The following is a 20,261-nucleotide window of genomic DNA, read 5'->3' as shown; positions in this document are numbered from 1 at the left end:
AGGGAGCGAGCTTTCAATAAATGAATTTTGAGTTTAGCGCTGAGGTGTCGTCTGGCAAGCAATTTTTGACCAAACCATCTAGACCACTTCAACTCTTAATTAATCATATTACATTCTATACTCTCACATAATTGCACGAGTAAAATTTGAATTTGGTGATTAATGTTCCATTATATGGTCATATTAATTTCTAATCGTGACTACTTTGACACTGCGAGCTACGCTGCTCGTGATCTCTCTTCCACAACCCGTCGTGCTGGGCCGTGGGTATCGTTACATATCTCTCGACATACAAATTCATCCACCGATAATGGTGTACACAACACTTAACCGGCTTGGTAGATACCAAGAGCAACGACATGCGGGTTGATCATGGTTCTAATATCTAGTCAGTAAGATTCATCAACACCAACAGAGGGGCAAACTTACAGGTTGAACGGCGTCAAGAACAAGTCAGTGTCCGTGAGGGCAACGAACATGGTGTCGTTAACGATCGGTGCACCGCCCTGGTAAACAGTACCGTTGGGCTGGTAGGTGTAACCAGTGTTCGGGCCAGTGACAGTGAGGGGCGTGTAGGTCAAGTTGAGCTGAGCGACCCAAGCGACGAAAGCTGGGGCGCCAGCAACACTACCCTTGGCTGTGACGTAGCTGTTGTTGGGGCCGACAAGCTGACCTGGTGCATCCCACTCGAAAAGGACCTGCCTTCCCGGGAAAGAAAGCGGCTCGGAGCGGTTGTGCGCGATTGCCGGGCCACAGCCGAAGCCGGTTGCGTTGACGTTAATGCAGCTCTGGTTCTGAGGCGGGATAGTGGCTGGGCTGGAAGTGCGGTTGTCAACACGCTCCCAGGCGGCAGTGTCGTTAGGCGAGAAGCGGTTGGGATTGGGCTGGTTCACAACGTGAAGCGCCGGGAAGTTCTGCCAAGCGAGACGAGTGGTGTTGGCCGGGCAAGAGCTGATGTAAGGAGCGAGGTAAGTCCAGGCCCACGACTGAGGAATACCGGTCTCAAACCAGACTGGCATTGGGTGCATACCCATCAATTGACGGAAAATCAATTCCTGGCGAGCCTCGGTGGCGATCGACTGAGAAAGAAGCTGGCCAACCTCACGGGAGTCGAGGTGGTTGATGAAGCCCCAAACACCAGACTCACCCCAGCGAGTGAGAATTTGGCTGTAGTCCAAGAACTCACGGACGTTGGTGAACGGATAGTTGTATGTGCACTGCGGCGGGGCAGACTGGCCGAGCATGTTGGACAGGAGGGTAGCGTGGCCCTGCTCCTGCTGACCCATGAACTGAATGAGAGAGACTTCCTCGGGCGTAACACCGGCAGCGGCCCAGTCAGCCGCGCTGAAAGTGGCAATAGCGTTGTTGAAGAGATCAAGCTCGATCCACTCCTGGTAGAGACCAAGGGTAATCGACTCGTAGTCGAAGTCACTCTCAACCATGTAGCGCGGGAGAGTGCCATTGGTACCGAGACCACCCTTTGGCATGTATGGGATCGGCTCTTGGTTCTGCAACAGGCCGTTGGGGTTGTAGTAGGTGGCGGTCGGGTTTGGCGGCAGAGTGGCGATAGTCAGGTTCGCTGGGGTATTCGACACGGCGCCAGTGGTTGTCGCCGAACCACTGAAGGGACCGTGCGAGGTCGAGCCAGTGGGAAGCGAGGTCCGCAGAGTGCCTGGAGAGTAAAGTCCAGTGCTTGGGGCTGGGGTGCGGATTGCAGAGATCTGCGAGTCCGGACCAAACACAGTGGGGATGGTCGTCAACGACGTCGGCGTGTAGGATGCGAACGTTGCTGCGGCGTTGGTGTAACCAGCGACGTTGCCACTCTGGTTGGCGGCCACTGAAGGCGCAGTCGTGGCCGCAGCGGCGGCACCACTGGTCACAGTGGTAGAGCTGGCACGGCTCGAGGAGGCAGCGGCAGCGGCGGCACTGCTTGCAGCCGAAGTTGCTGCTGCTGCTGCGCCAGGACCTACCAACCCAGTTGGGTGCGTCGAGAAGGTCGACCAGGCATCGGCGAAGATTGAGTAGACGGCCCACTCACTGACTTGCGCGGCTGGTGCAGCGGCAGCGAGGCCGCTGAGCAGCGCGGTCGAAAGAACAGTCTTGCCGTACATCTTGCTGGCGGTACTCTAGCAGATGTTGGGCTTGAAGAAAAGGAAACCAACTGTGAGAACAGCGTGAGCTTAGACTATATGCAAGGCGGCCTTTTGCATTACGAAACGGTCTCGTCAAGCTCTGCAGGTGTGCGCACTGGCCGTCGTCATTGATCGGGAGCTACCCGACTGATGCTCCAGTGACTTCATAAGGTACCTTAGTAACCGTAAGTGGCAATGGCGCGCACGTTTTGTCTCGAAAAACATCCGTACTGTCGGCACTCCTGCCGGCTCGCTGGTGGTTAACCTCCTTTGGACGTAGTCAAGCGCGCCATCGTCGCGTTCGTCTTGCTATCGTACACAGGCACGCCGATTGCGGCGCTGATACCGGGTCTAGCAAACCGAATGTCATTGGTCGCACGGCGTTGAGCCCGGTGCCCTCTAAGAGTAGACTGGCACTATCACTTTATCGGCCTCTTGCGCCAGGCTCGCCACTGTAAAGGGCAACTTGGCATTCACAAAGCAGGATGTGAAACGGAAGCGAGATGTCGATGACCGATGTATGACGCTGCATTGACGGGTAGGTTTGTGAGACATCTCCGTGCGGCTCAGCGGCGTGCAGTAGCGCTCAAACTTCCCCGGAAATCGACAAGGGCACACGCAGCCGACGGCCGACGGCCGACACCCGCCACCTTCTTTTCCGTAAGCGACTTCAGATGTGTATGCTGTTAAGATGTAGGCTCTGCGTCCTCGTAAATATGGATATGGACAGCTGTCGAGAACACCGCGTAACACTCGTGAGCATCTTGCCATATTTGCCGTCATGACAAATCCGAGACAACACCGAAATGAGATGGCATGCAATGCACAGCGATCCGTTCGCCAGGTGCCGCTAGATCATCTTCAGCTGCACGTCGGTGGGGCGGAAACCGCTGGTGACATGCAGAGCCGAGGCACCGCAGATACCGGAGGGTTGGAACCATTCATATTGCCACGCAGACTCAGCGTACATTACTGTAGCTGATGAAATTCACTTGGGCTGTCGCTCTTGTTAAACAGGTGGTGCTACACATGCTACGGTTCGACTTCGCTGGCGGATTTACTACGGCTCGACTATGAGCACGTTGATCGCCTCTCCAAGTTCATGGAGCGTGAGACACGAAGGTGGATATGGTGCTACCGCGCTTTGACCAGATCGAGCATCACAACTGGTTCGTTCGTGGAAGAGTCTAGCAATAAATCGCGTCGCCAGAAGAGTCGGTGAGCACGGTCCATCCAAGTCTTGTAGCTCAAGCGCAAGCGTAAGCGCAAACGTCGAGATAAGCCCAAATTGCTGCTCATACCAAGAGATTCCGACGTTGACAGTAGTTTGCGGACTACGCGAGGACCATGCAGCCGACACGTTGTGATCGCAATGTGAAACTTGAGACCGCTTAGCGATATTGCGGCGCCCTCTTTCTGCCTCTGACGATTCCATGATCATGCACTCTCACCAGTTCCCATCCGCCTGGGAAATGGTCGTCTTGCCGCGACACCTTGGCGATCCCGAGACCACCCGCCAGCCCAATATCGCTATCACCCTGACGTGAGCAGTGCGTGGGTATGACTGTAGAAACTCCTCTCAGGATCACGTTTGACTGGTTACACTCGCTCCAGCCGCGACTCTTCCAGGCTACTTCAATTGATTGGGATACTGACTGTACCCGTGACTTCGGTATCTGTGTCGTCGGAATTGATTATAGAGGAATTTACTAGCGGAGCGTCCGAACAATTCCCTCACGGTCGCCAGTCAGCGGCATGGACAAAATGATGTGTTGATGACTGCCTATATTATGAATCGCCACTGTAAGTCGATAGTTGGGAAACAACAAGATGAAGACTGAGCCTCGCAATTCTGAGCTTTCGCCAGTATAAAGAGACCTTATTGCAGGCAGTGCAGTCGTTGTGAAGTTGGTAAGACAAGCCAGAGGAAGGCTGCGAAACGCCGGGCGGTGAGGCCAACGGCAAAAGTGTTTGATCAAAGCTCGGAAGTAGACCAAACATGACCTTGACCAAGGTGAGCAGTTTTGGGCTAAGTGAGGTTTGCAAGACGCGCTGCTTTTGCTTCAGCCATTTGGTGGTTGGGTCGTGGCACGTGATTGCGGCCGAGGTAGCCTCGTTAAAGTCTGATCATTTTCATATCCACTTGCTTTCTCTTCACGCCCTAGCGATGACCACGCTCCGAAACATGTTCGACGGTCATTTGCCAGCTTACTCGTCCGCATTGACATCAACCTCCGTCTTGGTCCACTTACGAGCTGGAACCTTACGTCTGAAAAGAATGTCAATCTCGCGGTAAGACCGGCCCCTCATCTCTGGCAGGTAAAGGTAGGCCAGGACGAAACAGATGAACCCTGTAGCACCCCAGACGTAGCCGCACTTGCCACCGAGATTGCCGCCTTGAGGGTTGAGCATGTAGGAGGCGACTAATCAATGTCAGTCTTGGCCATGAAACAGGAGTAACAATAGATGGACGACTTACGGAAGATGCAAGGGAACTCGACGATGTAGTATGCCGCACGACCCATACCGGTTGTCAAAGGCCTCAAACGGATAGCTGAAGTCTCTCCGATGATAACCCATGAGGCGGGCGCAGGGCCGAGGGTGAAGCCGACGGAAACGATCAGGCCTAGAGACGCCTGCGCCAACGAAGCTGAAGTGCTCTTCCCGACTGAAGCCGCGATGCCTAGAGCGACCAGGAAGCAGGTGTTGATGAGCGAGCCCCACACGTAGATGGTGCGTCGGCCCATGACGGTAGTGAGGATCCAGGAGAGCATGACGAAGATCATTTGGAGGGCGGAGGTGATCAACCCCAATGCGAATGCGAGGTTGTTTGAGATGCCAGCCTCTGCGGACAAAGTCAGCGTCTGCATTGCCTCGAGAGACAGATTTGTGTATCAACGTACGTTCGAAGAAGTACACGGCCTGGTTAGCGATCAAGTTGCCAGTGAGATTCTGCGCCGCGTAGACACCACAGACAATAAGCGTGCGTCGAAGGTCAGTGCCCTTGAATAGTTCGAGGTGATTGGGCGATTTGTCGGTCTTCTCAAGTTCGATGACACGCCGCATCATGGCCACAGTCTCGCTCGCATTAACTTGTGTCTTGCGTCCAAGACGCGCAACCGATTTTGCCGCCTGCTCGAGCTTTCCTTTCCGTACAAGCCAGTACCTGACAGAACGAGAGAGTCAGCAGGGTGTCAACTGACGTGGATGTCGTAGCAGTCAATTCACGTACGGGCTTTCTGGCGCAAGGAACATGAGAATTATGAGTGGTGTTGGGAACATCCATTGAAGCGCGATTGGGATCCTAATTGGCTCATTAGCTGAGGTCATCGGGTTGAAACATCGTACGTACTTGTATGCATCAGGAGTGAGCAGAGTGTTGTAACGGTATGTCACGGCACCAACGATGATCGACCCGATAGCCTAATAGTGCCCGTTAGCCACATCTTCAAGGATCGGTCAAGAACTTGCGATACGCACCCAGAACATTTGCAACATCTGGGTAGCCGGCGCTCGTAGCTTGATGGGCACAATCTCAGAGCAGTAAGCAGGTGCGTTGGCGATGAAAATACCCCACGGAATGCCCTCGAGGATTTGCGCAGCGAAGATGACCTCGATAGACTCGGCGAAGTAGAAGACGAAGATGAAGCAGTTGAGGAGCATAAGACCAAGGATGGTGGCCCAGCGGTATCCGATTGCACTGGTCAAAGGGCCAGCAAGGAACACGCCGACCAGTGCACCAAGCTGGCCTGAGACTTGAAGTGACGATTGCCACTTGTAGGCGACGACGTAGCCACCGGAAGTTGTTGCGGTAGGGTCAGGAATGCCGAAACGGGTAGTGAAGGCAGGGAGGCCGAGAAAGTTGCCGATGAGGAAAACACAGTATGACTCCATGATCTGACCGGACGAATCAGTCGCGTGTACGTTGACGAGCAACAACAGCCATAGCAGCTTACAATGGTCGAAGACATGACAAACGCCCAGAAGGTGGCCATCGGGTAAGCTCGCACCGCCTCGATCACGGTCATGTTGTGCTACAGTGGAACCGTTAGCGATGCTTGAAAAAGCGAACGAGCTCATGCCCTTCAATTGCGCACCTCAGCATTTTCTGCTTCGATGGCATCCGCCTTGTAATCGGCGACACCCTTCTTCTCGTCCATGGCCATGGTGTAGTCGTCCATCTCGACGTGAGCCGCTCGGCTCTTGTCGTCAAGTGGATCCATGATAGCTGTCGTTGCCCTTCACTCAGACAAGAATGGCTCACTGACTGTACGGAGGAAGGGAGGGAAGAGAGACGCGATAGCAGAGGGGAGACGCTCAAGATCAGCGTAAGCAGGTCAGGCCTCGAGCTCTTTATCAAAGGGTATTGCAGCGGAGACCCCATCCTCGCGGTGGATGCAACACCCACAGTCCAATCGTAAAGCTGGGCCCCCACATCCCGACCACATTGCGCCCCGCAACCAAGCTTCAAAAGGTGCGCCACGTGAGCCTAGCCGGAATGTTGGACGAATCATGGACAAGCACTGTAAAATGGCTTGGAGTGCTTCGTGCTCCCGCTTGGGGCACTTGTGGGGGCAGTCCACCGGAACGACCTCGACTCCAGCGGGTTTTTGTTCAAATCACATGGCCAGAAAAGCTTGGATCTCATTCTTCCACGAGTCAGAACTCTCTTGGTTGATGGCCGGCCGGTCGTTCCTAGTCCCGCGTGTTTTATCCGGGGAGAAGCTTAAATACCACGCCGTCGTCTCGTCGTGTGAGAGGTGTCTGTGGGGCCGGTTGACTTCGCGGTATCGCAATCAGCGAGAGGCGTCTCCTCCACTTCTGGTCGTCCGCGGATAGTCTTCGGAAGATCGTTACGGCAATGTGCGGAACGCGAGGACATGGGCTCGTGGCATCTGTGGTCGTACGCATGATCCCAGAGCGGGTGAGTAGGTTGTAGGTGCTATCTCCAGCTGGAGTCTAAGCTCTCCACTACTGTCCAATGGACCATTGTTGTATGCGCCCTGTCCGCGTTACGAGCGGTCAGCGGTGCCGAACGCCGCGAAGGAGCACTTACAGTGCAGATGACTGCCCCTCCTCAGTCTAGCACATGCATACGGCTCCTAATACTCCGAGGGCCGGAACCGCGCATACACTAATAGCGCTGACCAGGACGTACAGTCAATCGTCGGATTCCATGAGGTTGTGATCCAACACATGTCTGTGGGAGACGGTTGTCGCGAGAACATGTTGGCGAACCGGCATCCACTATGTCTCGTGCATAGTCTGTCGCTCGTTTTGGTAGCGTAAATCAGCGTGATGCGTGTCCAACCTACTCTGGGTGAACGATCCCCGGACCGTGGGAGTCCGGTGGATCTGCGTAGGAGTCCAGACTCTCCTCCAGCGCAAAATCATCTTTGATGGCGTATCAGCCATTCATCATTTTGCAATAGGCTCGCTTGACGCTGTCGTATGAGCGTACGTAACGCAAAACAGTCTTCCCATCTTGCAGCCCCGGAAGCACTCGCTATTGACGCAGCTACCGTGCGCACGCTGACCTCCGCGATGGCTCGTACATGCTCGCAAAATCGAGCTTGCCGCAGATGCATCGTCTCAATGTCATTGACTGATTTCGGCACGTAGCGCTTGAACGGTCATCGGTACGTCCCTGCCTCGCAACTTGGACTGCTCACTCTGCACAAACCCATCCATGCTTCGCAGCGCCACAACGAGAAAGCCCAGCTCCTCACGGCCGACGTCAAATACCTCCCACCATTCGATCTCGGGTAGATTGACGCCAATCTCTCGTGCAGCCAGGTAGATGCTCGCCGTAGCAAGCGCACAAGGTTGATGGGTAAGGTACAGCAATTGCGGACTCAGCAGCGCGGTGTTCAATTGGGCGAATGTTCGCTTTGCCAGAAGCGCGCCGTCTGCAGTCCTGAACACATCAAGAGCCTGGAGGTAATTGATACTCAGAGCGTACGGCAGCGCGACATGTATATTGAAGCCAAGCGTGCGGAGAACCTTTGCTTCGTTGGCGTACAGACAGTCGCGCTGTTGCTCGTACGAACCTTCCGACAAGTGCCAGTCCGGTAATGTCTTCGGATTTGTTGACGCAGAAGCACCGTACTCCCCTCGAAGGCTGCGCACGAAAGCGAAGACCGTAAGCAACTGTCTGGGGCTGATGGAGTGTCGAGATGGTTTGGCGACGAGGTACACCGTCGCTGCAGCTACATCCTGAGCTGGGATCAGAACTGTACACCAACATACGACAGTCTAGCAGATCGCATACCTCGGCGTCACAATCAAGCATACTACCTCCATCGGCGCCAGTCCAGAATCGCTGCAATACAACTACCGATTGCGCAATGAGCTCCTGAGGCAAGCGTAGGAAAATACCAGCAATGAGCATCATGCGCGTCGTTTGGTATCGGACAGAGTCCTCGAGATCTCTCGGAATGCCATCCAGCTGCGACGCTGATGTCTCGAGTTGGCGCGAAGAGACAGTAGAATGCACCAAATGCGATGCTTCGCGAATGGTCTTGCGAGCCATACTGTCAAATTTTGTTAGGTCAATCTCGTATCGTTAATCGTCTGCGTAGTTGCCCTGACAGCCTCTCAATCATGCGTGATGAAACGTACGGGCCGGTCACGTCGTAAGCCTGTTAGATATATGCTCGACCTTATCTGGAGGATACTGAAGCTTGGTGGTAGAAGCGTACTGAGAATGCCTCAGGCCACAATTATCGCATTGAACAGCTGCACCCGGAAGCATACACCTCCACGTTACCCTCAAGCTCCGTCCCCAGTCAAGAGCCACGCCTGCATTGCTTCCCACCGCTCCTCCTATCCCTCTCGCTCCCTTCCCGACCGCCCTCCATGGCCTCCTCAAACAAGAAATACACCGTCCTCCTCCCCACCTACAACGAACGGCGCAACCTCCCCATCATAGTGCACCTCCTCGCCTCCACCTTCACCACCGCCAACCTCGAGTGGGAAATCATCATCGTCGACGACGCCTCCCCCGACGGCACCCAAACCATCGCCAACCAACTCATCAAAGCCTACAACACCACCACCACCAACAACCCGCAAAAGTCCAAATCCTCGTCCGGCGAACGCATCAAACTCAAACCCCGCGCCGGAAAACTCGGCCTCGGCACCGCCTACGTCCACGGCCTGCAATTCGCCACGGGCAACTTCGTCATCATCATGGACGCCGACTTCTCCCACCACCCCAAATTCCTGCCCACCATGATCCGCAAGCAAGCGGAAGCGGACTACGACATCGTGACCGGCACGCGCTACGCCGGGGCCGGCGGGGTCTACGGCTGGGACTTGAAGCGGAAACTCGTCTCGCGCGGCGCGAACTTGGTCGCGGATACGGTGCTGCGGCCCGGGGTGAGTGACTTGACGGGGAGCTTTCGGTTGTATAAGCGGGAGGTGCTGGAGAAGGTGATTCGGGCGACGGAGAGTAAGGGGTATTCTTTCCAGATGGAGTTGATGGTGCGGGCGAAGGCGATGGGGTGCAGGGTGGCGGAGGTGCCGATTACGTTTGTCGATCGCGTGTTTGGGGAGAGTAAGTTGGGCGGGGAGGAGATTGCGGAGTATTTGCGTGGGGTGTTTGGGTTGTGGTATAAAGTGTAAGATGTAATCATGTGTGGAGTGAACTCTGAGAGGAGTGTTTTGTAGTGGGCTTTGAGAGGGTTATAGCGAGGCGTCTGGGTAGAGAAAGTGGGTATAGGCGCATGAAGGACGAAGGTCTCTTGAAGAAGGCTTTGGACGTCAGACAGGGGTTCATTCAGTGGCACCACGACAGATAGTCAACCGCCATCTACTCCATCCGCATCCGCTTCGAAACAGTACCGCTGCACACCCCATTTTGCATCCACAAAATCAACCAACTCAATCAAATCCCTACACGCCCCCAACCGTCTCCTCTCCAGCTTCCCAAAGCCCTTCATCCGCCCCGTCATCTCACTCACATGATGCAACACCAACGGGAACGGAATCGGACACCTCACCGCCCATCCCAGAAACCTCTGCACGCACTCCACCGGGGTCCCGCCAACGCCCGAGTGGGAAAACATAGCTGGGTTCTCTAGAATCCCCCGCGCAGCCATCACGCCGTCCGCGCCTGTCTTTGCGGCGATGGTCGTGACGTCGGAAAGGGTATACGCGTCCCCATTCACGACCACCGGAATGGAAACGGGGATACGTTCGCGTAAAGTGCGTATAGCGCCGTAATCCGGCGGCGTAGACGACCGTTGACTTCGCGTGCGACCGTGGATGGTGATGAACGTCGGCTCCGCTTTCGCCACTTCATCCAGCCAGGCAACAGTTTTCGATAAGTCCGCGTGGATTCGGATCTTGACGCTCACGCTTTTGCTTGGACCGAGTCGGGCGCGCGCGGCACGGATCATGTTGGCTACGAGGGTGGGTGAGGACATGAGTGAGCAGCCGATTCCTTCCTTCAGGGCCCAGGATTGCGGGCAGCCGCAGTTGAGGTCTACGCCGTCGACCCAGGGCGCGATGAGTTCTGCGGCGCGCGCGAATTCGGTGGGGTCGGAGCTGGCGAATTGGGCGATGAGGGCGTGTTGTTGTTGGCTTCCGTGGGAAATGCGTGTGGATTGCCTTTCGAGGGGCGAAGTGGCGAAGTCGCTGTCCCGTGCAATGGGGCTGCGGATGAATTCATGGGCGAGGATCATGGGGGTGTAGATTATGTCTACGTTGTAGGAGTGGAGGAGGAGGCGGAAGGGGAGTTTGCTGTAGCGGACCATGGGGGCGGAGACTGTGGGAGATGAAGTATGGGGTTAATGCGGGAGGTAGAAGGTAGGAGATGGTGGAAGTAGATGCCTACCATGTAGTGGTCGACCTTGTTCGCGAGCGGTTGTGAAGAGGTCCATGACTTGGCAAGAGGATGTGAAGGATTCTTGGGTTGGGCCATTGGGAGACAGGGTAAGACTTTGCAGTGTGGACGGTAATGAGTCTACCTGGGCAACAGCCCGTGATCCTGCGTGCCGACCGTCGCTATCACCGTCGCCATAATGCTCGTTCCCATTCGCTATAACGGTGGACATGATCGCGTGTTCATGGTGGCGAGGGACTGCTTGCTCACATTGAATCCGGCGCATCCGCTTACGCTTAGGCTTTGCTATGTGTAGCCAATTCGGCGTCTGTAAGGAAGACTTGTCCACTACGACCTTCTCTCCGAACCTGCAAGAGGCTCTGCTGTCGTGGTTATTGGAGAATGGAGTGGAAGAAGGTGCATGTGTTGATGCATCGGCGAATCAGCGCCTTCCGGGCAACGGTCCGTGATGCGGTCATAGCTGGCGTTTATACTGAGATAAAATAAGCTTACATGTACCTTACCTTACTCGATGCGACCGACCATCACGGTATCTCGTCGGTGTCACTCCCCTCAACCCCCGACCCTCAACCATTTATCGCGCCAGTTGACTCATCACCCATTGGCAGTCGTGCATCATCGTTCATCGTTCATTGTCTCTCACGAGCGCGCTTTCCCGCAATAGATCCTTGTCGCGACCATCGCTTCCTTCTTTAGCCGGGAACGGCAGTCGCAACGGACTCTTACGCGACACGCGATCACCCTCTCACGCGGTCATCTCTTATCGTCGTCTCACCATTACACCTTCCTTCCTCGGCAGTAGGGATTAGTCTGCCCTGCCGATCCACTCTTGTCATCAACGTCGCGTTCCCACCCGCCATAATCGTAGTCAGAGCGAAGATGGCAGTTCCTCCGGCAGCGGTCAGGTCGACGGACCGCAACGATCGTGAGATTGTCACCAACCTCTCCCTCGGTCTCAAGAGGCGCGTCGTCCCACCCACACCATCCCCTGCGCTTGACCACCCCACTAATAACTAAGTACTTCAGACCTCTCTACACCTCCTGCAACCAGCACTCCCACCCCCCAGCGCACACCGAACGCCAAGAGAACCGCTTCCTCTGCCTCAACGCCCTCCCCAGAATGCCCTCTCCCTCCCCCTCCCGCTCCCCCTCCCGACACCACGGCGAACCGAGCCCCTTCCTGCGCCTCCCCGCCGAACTCCGCCTCCAAATCTACTCCCTCCTCCTCCTCCCCCGCCAGGCAACCGACCTCCTCCCCTCCTACGAAAAAGTCCACTCCTCCACCCAAGACTACTTCGACTACGACAAAAAACAACACGGCACCGACCTCCCCCTCACCGCCAACCTCACCCACCCCCACCTCCTCATCCGCACCCTCGACCCGGACCGCTACACCCACCGCTACCCCTCCCACCGGCCCCACCCCTTACGAACATCCTACAGCGTGCGCTGCGACCGCTTCCGCTCCGCCTGCAAATCCACCACCTACCACTGCGTCAACACGCCCCGCATCGAAGACCAACTCGCCATCATGCGCACCTCGCAACGCATCCACGCCGAATGCGCCGACCTGCTGTACTCACATTACACCTTCGACTTCGACACCCACGTCGAAGCCATCGTCCCATTCCTCTCCGACCTCACCCCCTTCGCCCGCTCCCGACTCCAATCAATCCGCCTCGTCAAACGCGCGCTCGCTTACGAAAAGGAATTCGACCGCTGCGAGTGGTCTAACGCTCTCCGCTACCTGACCGCGCAGTCCTCAGGCATCCACCTCCGTCGACTTGAATTGGGGGTGGTGGCCGGTCGACCAGGGGAGAATGGCTGGGATCGCGTACCACAGTATTCGGCGGAGTATTTCCGCACGATGAAGGATAGTGGGGAGGAGGCCGGGTGGATGCAGTATCTGTTCGAGTTTCGCGGGTTGAGGGAGTTGGAGGTCAAGGCCATTGTGGAGCATTGTCCCCCCACGACGAATAGTGAGGCGATTGCTAAGTATGTCCGCTTTTCGGCCAGTGTGGAGGGGGGGTTTAGGGAGTTTTTGAGGGGGCAGTTGGTCGCTGTGCATGCGTGAGAAAGCTCGATTGAATGACTGAATGGAGCTAAAATGGGGGATGTTCTTGCTGTGTGTTGTATGGGGTGCGTGCGTGTTTGTGATGAAGCGTGGGCGTTGGTGGGCTTTTCTGCGCCTGGCGCTTTTGCGTGACTTGAATGCGCCCGGTATGGAACGGGGGATGCGTACACTCTACTCGTTATGTAACATGCATCTCTCATCATTGAGGAACGGATAGAAGAGCTTCCGAGCGCAGGTTCGATCACTCAGGCTCATCACACCTCCATGCTTACACACCCTCTTGTAAAGCGCGCAAAAATTTGTTTCTGTTCGTCGCTGCGGCATGGAAACGCGCAACCCGCGACATGGACACGAACATGAACATGAACAGGCTTCAAGTCACGCTTTGTTCCTCCGCATATGACCGCGTATTTCCCTCGCGACTATATATCCACGCGGGGAATGGACTTACGAGAGGACTGTCCCCTTCGTGAAAGAACCTTTGTTCGCAAAGGTACGGTACGTACGGGGTTAGCGAGTGAATCTCTCGTGCAGCCAGCTCCAGCTCGGTGGCCCGTTTTGGGAATTGATGAGGTGGGAGGAGGGGATGGGGAACGTTCGTCCTGGTCGGATTCAAGTTTAGGTTCAGGTTTTAGATCAAGTTCCACTGACAGTGACGATCAAGTGTCGAGAGCTTTAAAAATGCAGACGTGTTATGTTTGTTCTGCTCTATATATCCGAACCCTCCTTCTATCGCGTACACATAAAGCCATGATCTTCGTACAGCTGGAATATTTCCTGACGCTCCCGCAGGCTTCGTCGTGAGCCAATGTACATTCTTACTTGGGGGGCCCTGGGAAGTCATTCGTCCTCCTCGTTCGTCGTTACTTCGGAAAAGCCGCGAACCAGCCGCAGCTCAAAGACCCAGGTCAAAGCCCAAGTCCGTCCTTGCCTCCCCCTGCCGCCCGCGTCTGTAGGAGGTGGTTAGAAGTGCACGACATCCCGGGCGTGACTCCTCTTCACACTCCCACTCCCGCCCGCCGCCTCCTCATTCTTGACATCCTCAAACGTAGTAGCGATCAAGTAAGCGATCCAATCCAAGATCTCCTTCAACGTCCATCCCCCGCGATATTCACCACTCACCCCCGAACCCGAGTCCGACGGACTCGCCACGCTGGTGCCGTTGGCCAACACGGAGGGGATCGCAGTGGGCGCTGCACCAGTCGGCTGAGCATCCGTGGGGAGGGCTGAGGTGAGGTTTGCGATGAGGGAGCTGATGAGTGGGTTTATGGAGGCGGAGGGGATGACTGAAGTGAGAGCTGAGGTTGGCACGTCGAGGGCGGAGGTCAGGTTGGCGAGGGCGGAGGAGTAGACGGGGGCGAGGGAGACGGTCGGGGCGGTGACGGCGGCGGTGGGTGTAGTGGTGGTGGTGTTGAAGGTTGCGGTGGGGTCGGCGAGGGTGTTGTTTGCGGTGGCGGCAGCGACGAGGGTGCTGTTTAGCGGGCTTGGTGTGGCGGATGAGGCGGGGAAGATGGTTGACGAGAGCGTCTCGGTGATGGTGATGTAGATTGTTGAGTGGAGAGCAGTTGTGCCGGTTGCGGCGGGCTATTGACATTGGTCAGATTCCACCGAAGCGCTTGCCTCTTAACCTAGCTGTTGACTTACCAGCGTGCTGTTGGAGGCCTGGGTAGCGTTTACCACGAAGGTGTTGGAAGAAATTGGTGCACCGGTCGCTGTCGGACCCACAGCAAACACATCGGTGCTGTTGGTACCGTTGATAGCCTGGACAACGACCGTCGCGGTGATCGTCGCACTCGTCATCGACACAGATGGGACAGCGGTATCGTTCGCTGAAGCCGTCACGGTAGAGTTGATAGGGCCTGAGGCGGTCGTTAGGCTACCTGTTGCGACCGGCGCTACTGTAAAGTTTCCCGTTGATGTGCTGTTAGGGAAGAAAGGATCGCCTGTGGCGCTTGGAGCTCCAGAGAAGCCAGTGCCAACACTGGCGCTTGCTGCAGAGACGGAAACGTTCGACACTGAGCTGGGGCTGCCGCTTGCGGTGGCTAGGACGGTGACAGTACTGTTCGGCGAGCCATATCCGGTCGGTAGGCCAGAAACGCCTGTGACCGCGGCTGCAGCGACGGAAGTCAAGTTTGCCGTGCTATTTGACGTGCTGTTTGGCGAGACGTAGCCAGTAGGCAAGGCAGACACTCCCGTCGCCGCGGCGGTAGTAGCCAGAGTGACGTTTGAAGTGCTGTTTGCGTAGAAGTAGCCGGTCGGCGAGCCAGACACGCCCGTCGCGGCCGCGGCAGCTGCTGAAGTACCGTTTGAAGTGCTATTTGCTGACACGTAGCCGGTTGGTGCGCCAGACACGCCCGTTGCTGTGGCGGCAGCAAACGAAGTGACGTTTGAGATCGGGAAGAAAGGCAAGCTAGATGTCACGGTCTGGGATCCCGTAGCAGTCGGGTCGGCCGCAGAGGTGGCATCGCCGCTGCGCAAGGTGACGGTGGACGTTACCGTCTCAGTCTTCGTCTCGGTCTTCGTCTCGGTCCTCGTTTGCGTGATCGTTTCTGTGACGACCGAAATGTCGCTGGGAAGGGGAGCAGCCGTGACCTAATCTTGTTAGCGACGTCTTATTATGCATTGAACGGGATTCAACATACCGTGACTAGCACGGAGCTGGTAACCTCCACAGTACTCGTAGAAGTCGGAACATCGTTCTGGTAAATCGGAGCTACCGACAGTGTCGTGGTCGCAGTTGAGTATACGGTCCTGGTGATGACGACTTCGCAAAACTCCGACGTCTGCGCTGCGACGAGCGTGAGCATGGCCGCGAGGGCACTGATCGCGAACTTCATGATGAACTGTCTTTCTTGCAAATGAACGTAATGAATGTGAAGACCGGCCTGAGCTCACTGTAAAGAATGACTGGTTTAAGGAAAGTGATGCTCTCAGAGCCGAAAGAGTGTGGTAGCTGTGTAGCTGAAGCCTGTTGCCTGAAGGAATCGAGGTGAAAGAGGGAGCTGGAATTTACTATATGCCCATACTGAAGCATTACCCTACCATGCTCGAGTCTTGGAGACCGCCTTCGCGATTCAGTTCGTCCTCGAGACCGGGACCCGCAAACTGTTGCGGGTTGCGGCCTTGAAGCATACTGCATCCTGATCACACCGCGAGCCGCACGAATGAGGTCGAGCAAGTGGTGTCTGGGCAAGGAGAACTTGCCGCTGCGGAGTCACGGAGTGTGTGGGCCTCGCTCCTGGTGATTTCGATTTGTCTGTGGGTGAGGGACCAAGTGGAGGCGTTGATGTAGCAGATGCGTTTCACTATAGGGGTTGATAACGGACAGTCTAACCAGAAGAGGAACGTCCAAGACTTTCATCGAACCTTACGCCGGAAAGACGCCGATCTCACAACACCGCTACCTCGATAGCGGGAGAAGAACACAGGGTGGACCCTAATACAGCACCATGGACAAGGTAGCTTGGAGACACTATACTGCTGACCTGACCGGGCTTGAAAGTGTGAAGGACGTGCGGTCAAAGCAGTCTAGAGTCAGGGCAAGATCAACCGTGTCACGGAGACACTGGAAAGATTGCTACATCTGCAATCCCACCACACTTCCACCGGCAATACAATACATGCGCTACTCGTCTAACGCGTGCGCCCGCATGCCTATCATGAGCACTTACAAAGCCAGACGACTTTGCACATTGACGCCAAACATCGCAGGATCCAATTGATGTGCGAAACCCTACTTTGTCCTATGCGTCGCGCTCAAAACATGAGAGATTCAGTCAGCGGCGCAGATAATGTAGGTTCATACTCGCGACAGTCGTCTGACAGCTCTTCCAAATCAAGCCTGTCCAGCAGAGCCTGCGACATCGCGGCATGCTGGGCGAGACGGATCTTCCAGTCAACCGTTGCAAAACCCGTACTCTGGTGACAGCATTGCATCAGCTTGGACTTCCTCAGTTTCCGGCCTAACCTGGTATTTTCGCTCTCTCTCTCCAGTCTTCCTCTCCCGGTGCGTGGCTGTTCTTCGCTTCAGGCACCCTCTTGCGCTAGCTCCGGAGCTCGGTCTCGGGTATAACGTAGGCCTGGGCTTCTTAAATCACAGCAGTATCTGGGGTTAAGTTACTGGTCAGTACAATGAAGCTCGGCCAGGCGGCGTTCTCAACATGTTGACTGCCATTGATGGTGTGAATGGTGAGGCTGCGCAGCGTGCCAAAAAGCTGCAGAGGATTGAGTACCGGATTCCTTCGCAGCAGGGCCAGGTGGCTTGCCAATGTGTTACCAACCCACTGAACCTCCAAAGTACTCACCGCATGGTCGTTGTGGCGAAAAGCACAATTGGAACGGGCTGTGGTTCAACTTTGCGAAAGCTCTTCCGGGGCAAGCACCGTGAACATGAGAAACGGGTGCCAATTTCACGAATGACTCCCATGTGCTGACACTTCGCAAGGAAGCCTGGCCACTGCACCGCGAGCAAGTTGGCTCTTTGCGCCAGAGTTGGTCAGTAGTCGCCACACTTGTTTCCCAATACCTGGATGCGAGCACCCAATGCCCGAATTAGACCACATTCCTACCGTACAGTGTGTCTCTGGCCTCTGTGAAGACCTGCTGGCTCGTCGCCAGAACCTGAGGGGAGCAGATCTCGCCGGCTGGTGACTTTGTATATCCGGTTGCGTAGCTTAGGATGAAGGTCCATAAAGCATAACTGGCCTCTCTCCATGGCTTGTCGGCTTCACAAAGTGCGTGCACATGGTCCTCTTGGGACGGCGCGTCGGTGACAGCTCCAGTATCGCATCCTGGAGGAATGCTTCTGCTGCGTGCGAGGAACGCAAGATATGCGGCGCTCTTGTTCCGATAGTTCACCATGACTTGCTCCGCTAACGGACAGATCGAACGCTATCAATCGTGCTGACTTACGACAAACACGGCGGATGTAGACACACTTGCTCAAAGGGTCGTGATGCAGCACGTTTGCTTGCTCTTTATCCTTATCTTGAGATGCAATCGCTTGCGACCTATAGACTAAGAACACCGGAGCATATTCCCAATCAACGAAGGGGATATTGTGCGACTGACAAGGCAGCAGAATCACCCCTGCCGACTAAGAGGAGCGCGGAGCACAATCAGTATTAACAGAGTTGATAAAGAAAGATGACAATGATCTTGGCCGTTCATTGTCGTTTAGAGTCTGCCCTATGTGACCGTGCAGTCCGAAAGCCACTGTCGCTGTCTCATCGCCCACCTTTTCGGAATAGACGCAACAGCTTTCTCCGATAGATAAACCGCCCGGAGGCTCGTGTGGCTTGGTCTGTTGCTGAAAGGTCGGGTTGCATAACAGCAACAAGGCAAGCGCCTCCGTGTAATCCTTGAAACCCGCTACTCTGTCAGACCGGGTGAGGCGAGCTTGCCAGCAAGTCTCAGATACATCGCATGTCTCGAGTCCGTTGCTTGATCGGTGCTTCCGGTCCCATAGCGCAAGCAATGGCGTCCCAACGGCCCTCATTCTCCATGTCTGATATAGGCTCGCTTTTCAGCATTCGATCACGTCGTTGTTGTAGTCGCCACTTATACATAGGCTTGACATGAGCAATGTATGTATAACCCGACAAGCAGTCTTTCAACACAGCAGGGAATCATTGGCAGTCATGTTGGCATCCACATAACACTGGGTACATGCAGTCATCGGACGACTTCGTTGGCTTGATATGTGCTATCACGACTTCAATATGCCTTTGAAAATTGTCGATATGTAGTACCCAATACGGTCCCGTGCTATATTCCACCTCTTCTAAGAAGGGAAGAGGAACCGGTAAGGTTCGTTTCGCTAGTATAGCGATGAGGTTTTGGTTAGACCAGGCATGTTCTGCTTGCTTCCACTCTTCCGGCTCGTTATTCAGTCCAAAAGGTCATATGGGGCTGCCTTGTTGGACCTCCACCGTTCTAGCAAAAGAACACATTGTCGCCCGGACTCTTCTACTTATCAATGCTGTGCCCACTCTCGGAATCGAACCGAGGATCTTGTCATATCCAACGATAACGCTAGATCGCATCGTTTACGAGTGACACTAGAAATTGATTAATAACACCTTCACGCCATCAAAGTGAGTGATGACAAACCGCTGTACCACTAAGCCAAGCGGGCGTGCAAATCTCGCCGCTCAACAATGAGCGGTTTGAATAGTTTAAGCTACGATATAAAATATGTACAATAAAAATATCGTGCCGTAGTCGAGCCGATCATTGTGTGGGAATCAATCCTGCGTATCAGCTTGCCAGCACAATGCTTACTCCCATACAGATATATATAGGACTTTTCATTCCATGGTGGACGAAAATTGTGCATAGATGTTTCATACCATAAGACGCACAGGAGTACAACTATCGCCGTAACGACTCGAGACGTATTTGCAGAACTGCCAGTAGCAAAACCCCCGGGACTCGCTAACCACTTCCTCGAAAGCTTCACCACAGATATTCCGAGTACCGTAGCCCGCTCAATCATACATCTTCTTAACATCCACACCCATAATGCCACCCAAAGCCGCAATCCGCGGCACTGCCGTCGGACGACCTGCACAACAACGTGGCAATTACGCCAGCCAGATCTTCAACGAGCTTACCAGCCCCGAGAACCGAAGCGTGGTCACGGCGGTGACTTTCTTTGCTGTATGCATTCTCAGCATGCTGCGGAACAAACGTTGTACTGATAGAAGACCTAGGCCGGCGTTGCGTTCCTACATAGCAGCTGGAGCGAGATTCTCCTACCTCCGTAAGCTCCTGTCGTGTTGGTGTGATAACGATGCAGGAGCTAATTGCATGCGCAGCCTCTAAACCGAGCACTTGACGGCAAGGAGATGTACATTTGCTCGCGGTACGAAGCCGGCGGGCCTGTAAGATAGTTGTGGACAGCATAGCAAGGCGTAGTGGTGTAGAAAGTGTAGCTCGGGAGCACCTCAAATGCAGCAGGGAGGCCGGGCTATGGTTGACGGTATAAGGTCTCTTGAAGCACATCGTGCCCGAACCCGAAGGACTATGGGTGCCCTGGGGACAACAGCCGCCAAAGAAGTGCTGGCAGAGCAGGCAACAACCACAGCATCTGTTAAGCAGTATTAGCTGGCGACCAGCTTCGACATTAATATCAGTTCTACTCCTAACCGCCTCGCTAATCTCAATAAGCCTTTCCATATCCATATCTAACGCCAGAAACCAAACG

General features: G+C 55.1%; 11 protein-coding genes and 1 non-coding gene across 12 annotated transcripts; 4 read left to right on the top strand and 8 right to left on the bottom strand.

Annotated features, from left to right (window-relative positions):
* Nucleotides 1-130: 130 nt before the first annotated feature.
* Nucleotides 131-2,111, bottom strand: BAUCODRAFT_95843 (uncharacterized protein; the record flags this gene model as incomplete). The annotated part of the gene is made up of 3 exons (XM_007681858.1): nt 131-378; nt 430-1,823; nt 2,043-2,111. 3 exons carry the CDS (start codon nt 2,109-2,111, stop codon nt 327-329), a joined length of 1,515 nt encoding a protein of 504 aa, XP_007680048.1. The 3' UTR covers nt 131-326.
* A 1,845-nt stretch (nt 2,112-3,956) lies between these two features.
* On the bottom strand, nt 3,957-6,492 carry BAUCODRAFT_257323 (uncharacterized protein). Its single transcript, XM_007681857.1, has 8 exons — nt 6,230-6,492; nt 6,089-6,166; nt 5,613-6,029; nt 5,485-5,555; nt 5,365-5,436; nt 5,036-5,298; nt 4,612-4,977; nt 3,957-4,555 (listed from the first exon to the last, which is right to left on the bottom strand). The coding sequence occupies exons 1-8, from the start codon at nt 6,353-6,355 to the stop codon at nt 4,341-4,343; spliced, it is 1,608 nt and encodes a 535-aa protein (XP_007680047.1). The 5' UTR covers nt 6,356-6,492; the 3' UTR covers nt 3,957-4,340.
* Nucleotides 6,493-7,730: 1,238 nt separating this feature from the next.
* Nucleotides 7,731-8,664, bottom strand: BAUCODRAFT_76639 (uncharacterized protein; the record flags this gene model as incomplete). Its single annotated transcript, XM_007681726.1, has 2 exons — nt 7,731-8,348; nt 8,404-8,664. 2 exons carry the CDS (start codon nt 8,662-8,664, stop codon nt 7,731-7,733), a joined length of 879 nt encoding a protein of 292 aa, XP_007679916.1.
* A 163-nt stretch (nt 8,665-8,827) lies between these two features.
* BAUCODRAFT_257302 (glycosyltransferase family 2 protein) lies at nt 8,828-9,846 on the top strand. Its single transcript, XM_007681856.1, has one exon. The coding sequence runs from the start codon at nt 8,991-8,993 to the stop codon at nt 9,756-9,758; it is 768 nt and encodes a 255-aa protein (XP_007680046.1). The 5' UTR covers nt 8,828-8,990; the 3' UTR covers nt 9,759-9,846.
* An 88-nt stretch (nt 9,847-9,934) lies between these two features.
* Nucleotides 9,935-11,191, bottom strand: BAUCODRAFT_27019 (uncharacterized protein; the record flags this gene model as incomplete). The annotated part of the gene is made up of 2 exons (XM_007681552.1): nt 9,935-10,902; nt 10,972-11,191. 2 exons carry the CDS (start codon nt 11,189-11,191, stop codon nt 9,935-9,937), a joined length of 1,188 nt encoding a protein of 395 aa, XP_007679742.1.
* A 315-nt stretch (nt 11,192-11,506) lies between these two features.
* Nucleotides 11,507-13,369, top strand: BAUCODRAFT_37567 (uncharacterized protein). The gene is made up of 2 exons (XM_007681597.1): nt 11,507-11,942; nt 12,007-13,369. The coding sequence occupies exons 1-2, from the start codon at nt 11,860-11,862 to the stop codon at nt 13,052-13,054; spliced, it is 1,131 nt and encodes a 376-aa protein (XP_007679787.1). The 5' UTR covers nt 11,507-11,859; the 3' UTR covers nt 13,055-13,369.
* Nucleotides 13,370-13,654: 285 nt separating this feature from the next.
* On the bottom strand, nt 13,655-14,056 carry BAUCODRAFT_37566 (uncharacterized protein). The gene has a single exon (XM_007681596.1). The coding sequence runs from the start codon at nt 13,896-13,898 to the stop codon at nt 13,686-13,688; it is 213 nt and encodes a 70-aa protein (XP_007679786.1). The 5' UTR covers nt 13,899-14,056; the 3' UTR covers nt 13,655-13,685.
* A 961-nt stretch (nt 14,057-15,017) lies between these two features.
* On the bottom strand, nt 15,018-16,044 carry BAUCODRAFT_257425 (uncharacterized protein). The gene is made up of 3 exons (XM_007681855.1): nt 15,697-16,044; nt 15,289-15,646; nt 15,018-15,206 (listed from the first exon to the last, which is right to left on the bottom strand). The coding sequence occupies exons 1-3, from the start codon at nt 15,889-15,891 to the stop codon at nt 15,181-15,183; spliced, it is 579 nt and encodes a 192-aa protein (XP_007680045.1). The 5' UTR covers nt 15,892-16,044; the 3' UTR covers nt 15,018-15,180.
* Nucleotides 16,045-17,096: 1,052 nt separating this feature from the next.
* BAUCODRAFT_257266 (uncharacterized protein) lies at nt 17,097-17,546 on the top strand. The gene has a single exon (XM_007681854.1). It carries the CDS (start codon nt 17,215-17,217, stop codon nt 17,485-17,487), a length of 273 nt encoding a protein of 90 aa, XP_007680044.1. The 5' UTR covers nt 17,097-17,214; the 3' UTR covers nt 17,488-17,546.
* A 59-nt stretch (nt 17,547-17,605) lies between these two features.
* Nucleotides 17,606-18,551, bottom strand: BAUCODRAFT_27016 (uncharacterized protein; the record flags this gene model as incomplete). The annotated part of the gene is made up of 3 exons (XM_007681551.1): nt 17,606-17,925; nt 17,966-18,119; nt 18,291-18,551. The coding sequence occupies 3 exons, from the start codon at nt 18,549-18,551 to the stop codon at nt 17,606-17,608; spliced, it is 735 nt and encodes a 244-aa protein (XP_007679741.1).
* Nucleotides 18,552-19,037: 486 nt separating this feature from the next.
* BAUCODRAFT_t31 lies at nt 19,038-19,190 on the bottom strand. The gene has a single exon. It is a non-coding gene; the product is annotated as a tRNA-Ser (tRNA).
* Nucleotides 19,191-19,409: 219 nt separating this feature from the next.
* BAUCODRAFT_37563 (uncharacterized protein) lies at nt 19,410-19,891 on the top strand. Its single transcript, XM_007681595.1, has 4 exons — nt 19,410-19,447; nt 19,507-19,714; nt 19,768-19,817; nt 19,873-19,891. Exons 2-4 carry the CDS (start codon nt 19,577-19,579, stop codon nt 19,877-19,879), a joined length of 195 nt encoding a protein of 64 aa, XP_007679785.1. The 5' UTR covers nt 19,410-19,447; nt 19,507-19,576; the 3' UTR covers nt 19,880-19,891.
* Nucleotides 19,892-20,261: the final 370 nt, after the last annotated feature.

Source organism: Baudoinia panamericana (assembly GCF_000338955.1).
Source record: "Baudoinia panamericana UAMH 10762 unplaced genomic scaffold BAUCOscaffold_12, whole genome shotgun sequence".
Classification (NCBI taxonomy): domain Eukaryota; kingdom Fungi; phylum Ascomycota; class Dothideomycetes; order Mycosphaerellales; family Teratosphaeriaceae; genus Baudoinia; species Baudoinia panamericana.
Note: the sequence above shows the minus strand (reverse complement) of the source record. Positions and strands in the feature narration are given on the sequence as shown.

Excerpts from the sequence above, each read along its gene's own strand:
- BAUCODRAFT_257323 (XM_007681857.1), bottom strand. The coding sequence starts at position 6,355 with ATGGATCCACTTGACGACAAGAGCCGAGCGGCTCACGTCGAGATGGAC. Across the intron at positions 6,167-6,229 it reads TCGAAGCAGAAAATGCTGAG|CACAACATGACCGTGATCGA; the intron begins GTGCGCAATTGA and ends GTTCCACTGTAG. Across the intron at positions 5,556-5,612 it reads AGATGTTGCAAATGTTCTGG|GCTATCGGGTCGATCATCGT; the intron begins GTGCGTATCGCA and ends GGGCACTATTAG.
- BAUCODRAFT_257302 (XM_007681856.1), top strand. The coding sequence starts at position 8,991 with ATGGCCTCCTCAAACAAGAAATACACCGTCCTCCTCCCCACCTACAAC.
- BAUCODRAFT_37567 (XM_007681597.1), top strand. The coding sequence starts at position 11,860 with ATGGCAGTTCCTCCGGCAGCGGTCAGGTCGACGGACCGCAACGATCGT. Across the intron at positions 11,943-12,006 it reads CTCTCCCTCGGTCTCAAGAG|ACCTCTCTACACCTCCTGCA; the intron begins GCGCGTCGTCCC and ends TAAGTACTTCAG.
- BAUCODRAFT_37566 (XM_007681596.1), bottom strand. The coding sequence starts at position 13,898 with ATGACTTCCCAGGGCCCCCCAAGTAAGAATGTACATTGGCTCACGACG.
- BAUCODRAFT_257425 (XM_007681855.1), bottom strand. The coding sequence starts at position 15,891 with ATGAAGTTCGCGATCAGTGCCCTCGCGGCCATGCTCACGCTCGTCGCA. Across the intron at positions 15,647-15,696 it reads CCAGCTCCGTGCTAGTCACG|GTCACGGCTGCTCCCCTTCC; the intron begins GTATGTTGAATC and ends TAACAAGATTAG. Across the intron at positions 15,207-15,288 it reads CGGCTACTTCTACGCAAACA|CACGTCAAATAGCACGGCAA; the intron begins GCACTTCAAACG and ends CTCGCCAAACAG.
- BAUCODRAFT_257266 (XM_007681854.1), top strand. The coding sequence starts at position 17,215 with ATGTTGACTGCCATTGATGGTGTGAATGGTGAGGCTGCGCAGCGTGCC.
- BAUCODRAFT_37563 (XM_007681595.1), top strand. The coding sequence starts at position 19,577 with ATGCCACCCAAAGCCGCAATCCGCGGCACTGCCGTCGGACGACCTGCA. Across the intron at positions 19,715-19,767 it reads CGGCGGTGACTTTCTTTGCT|GCCGGCGTTGCGTTCCTACA; the intron begins GTATGCATTCTC and ends TAGAAGACCTAG.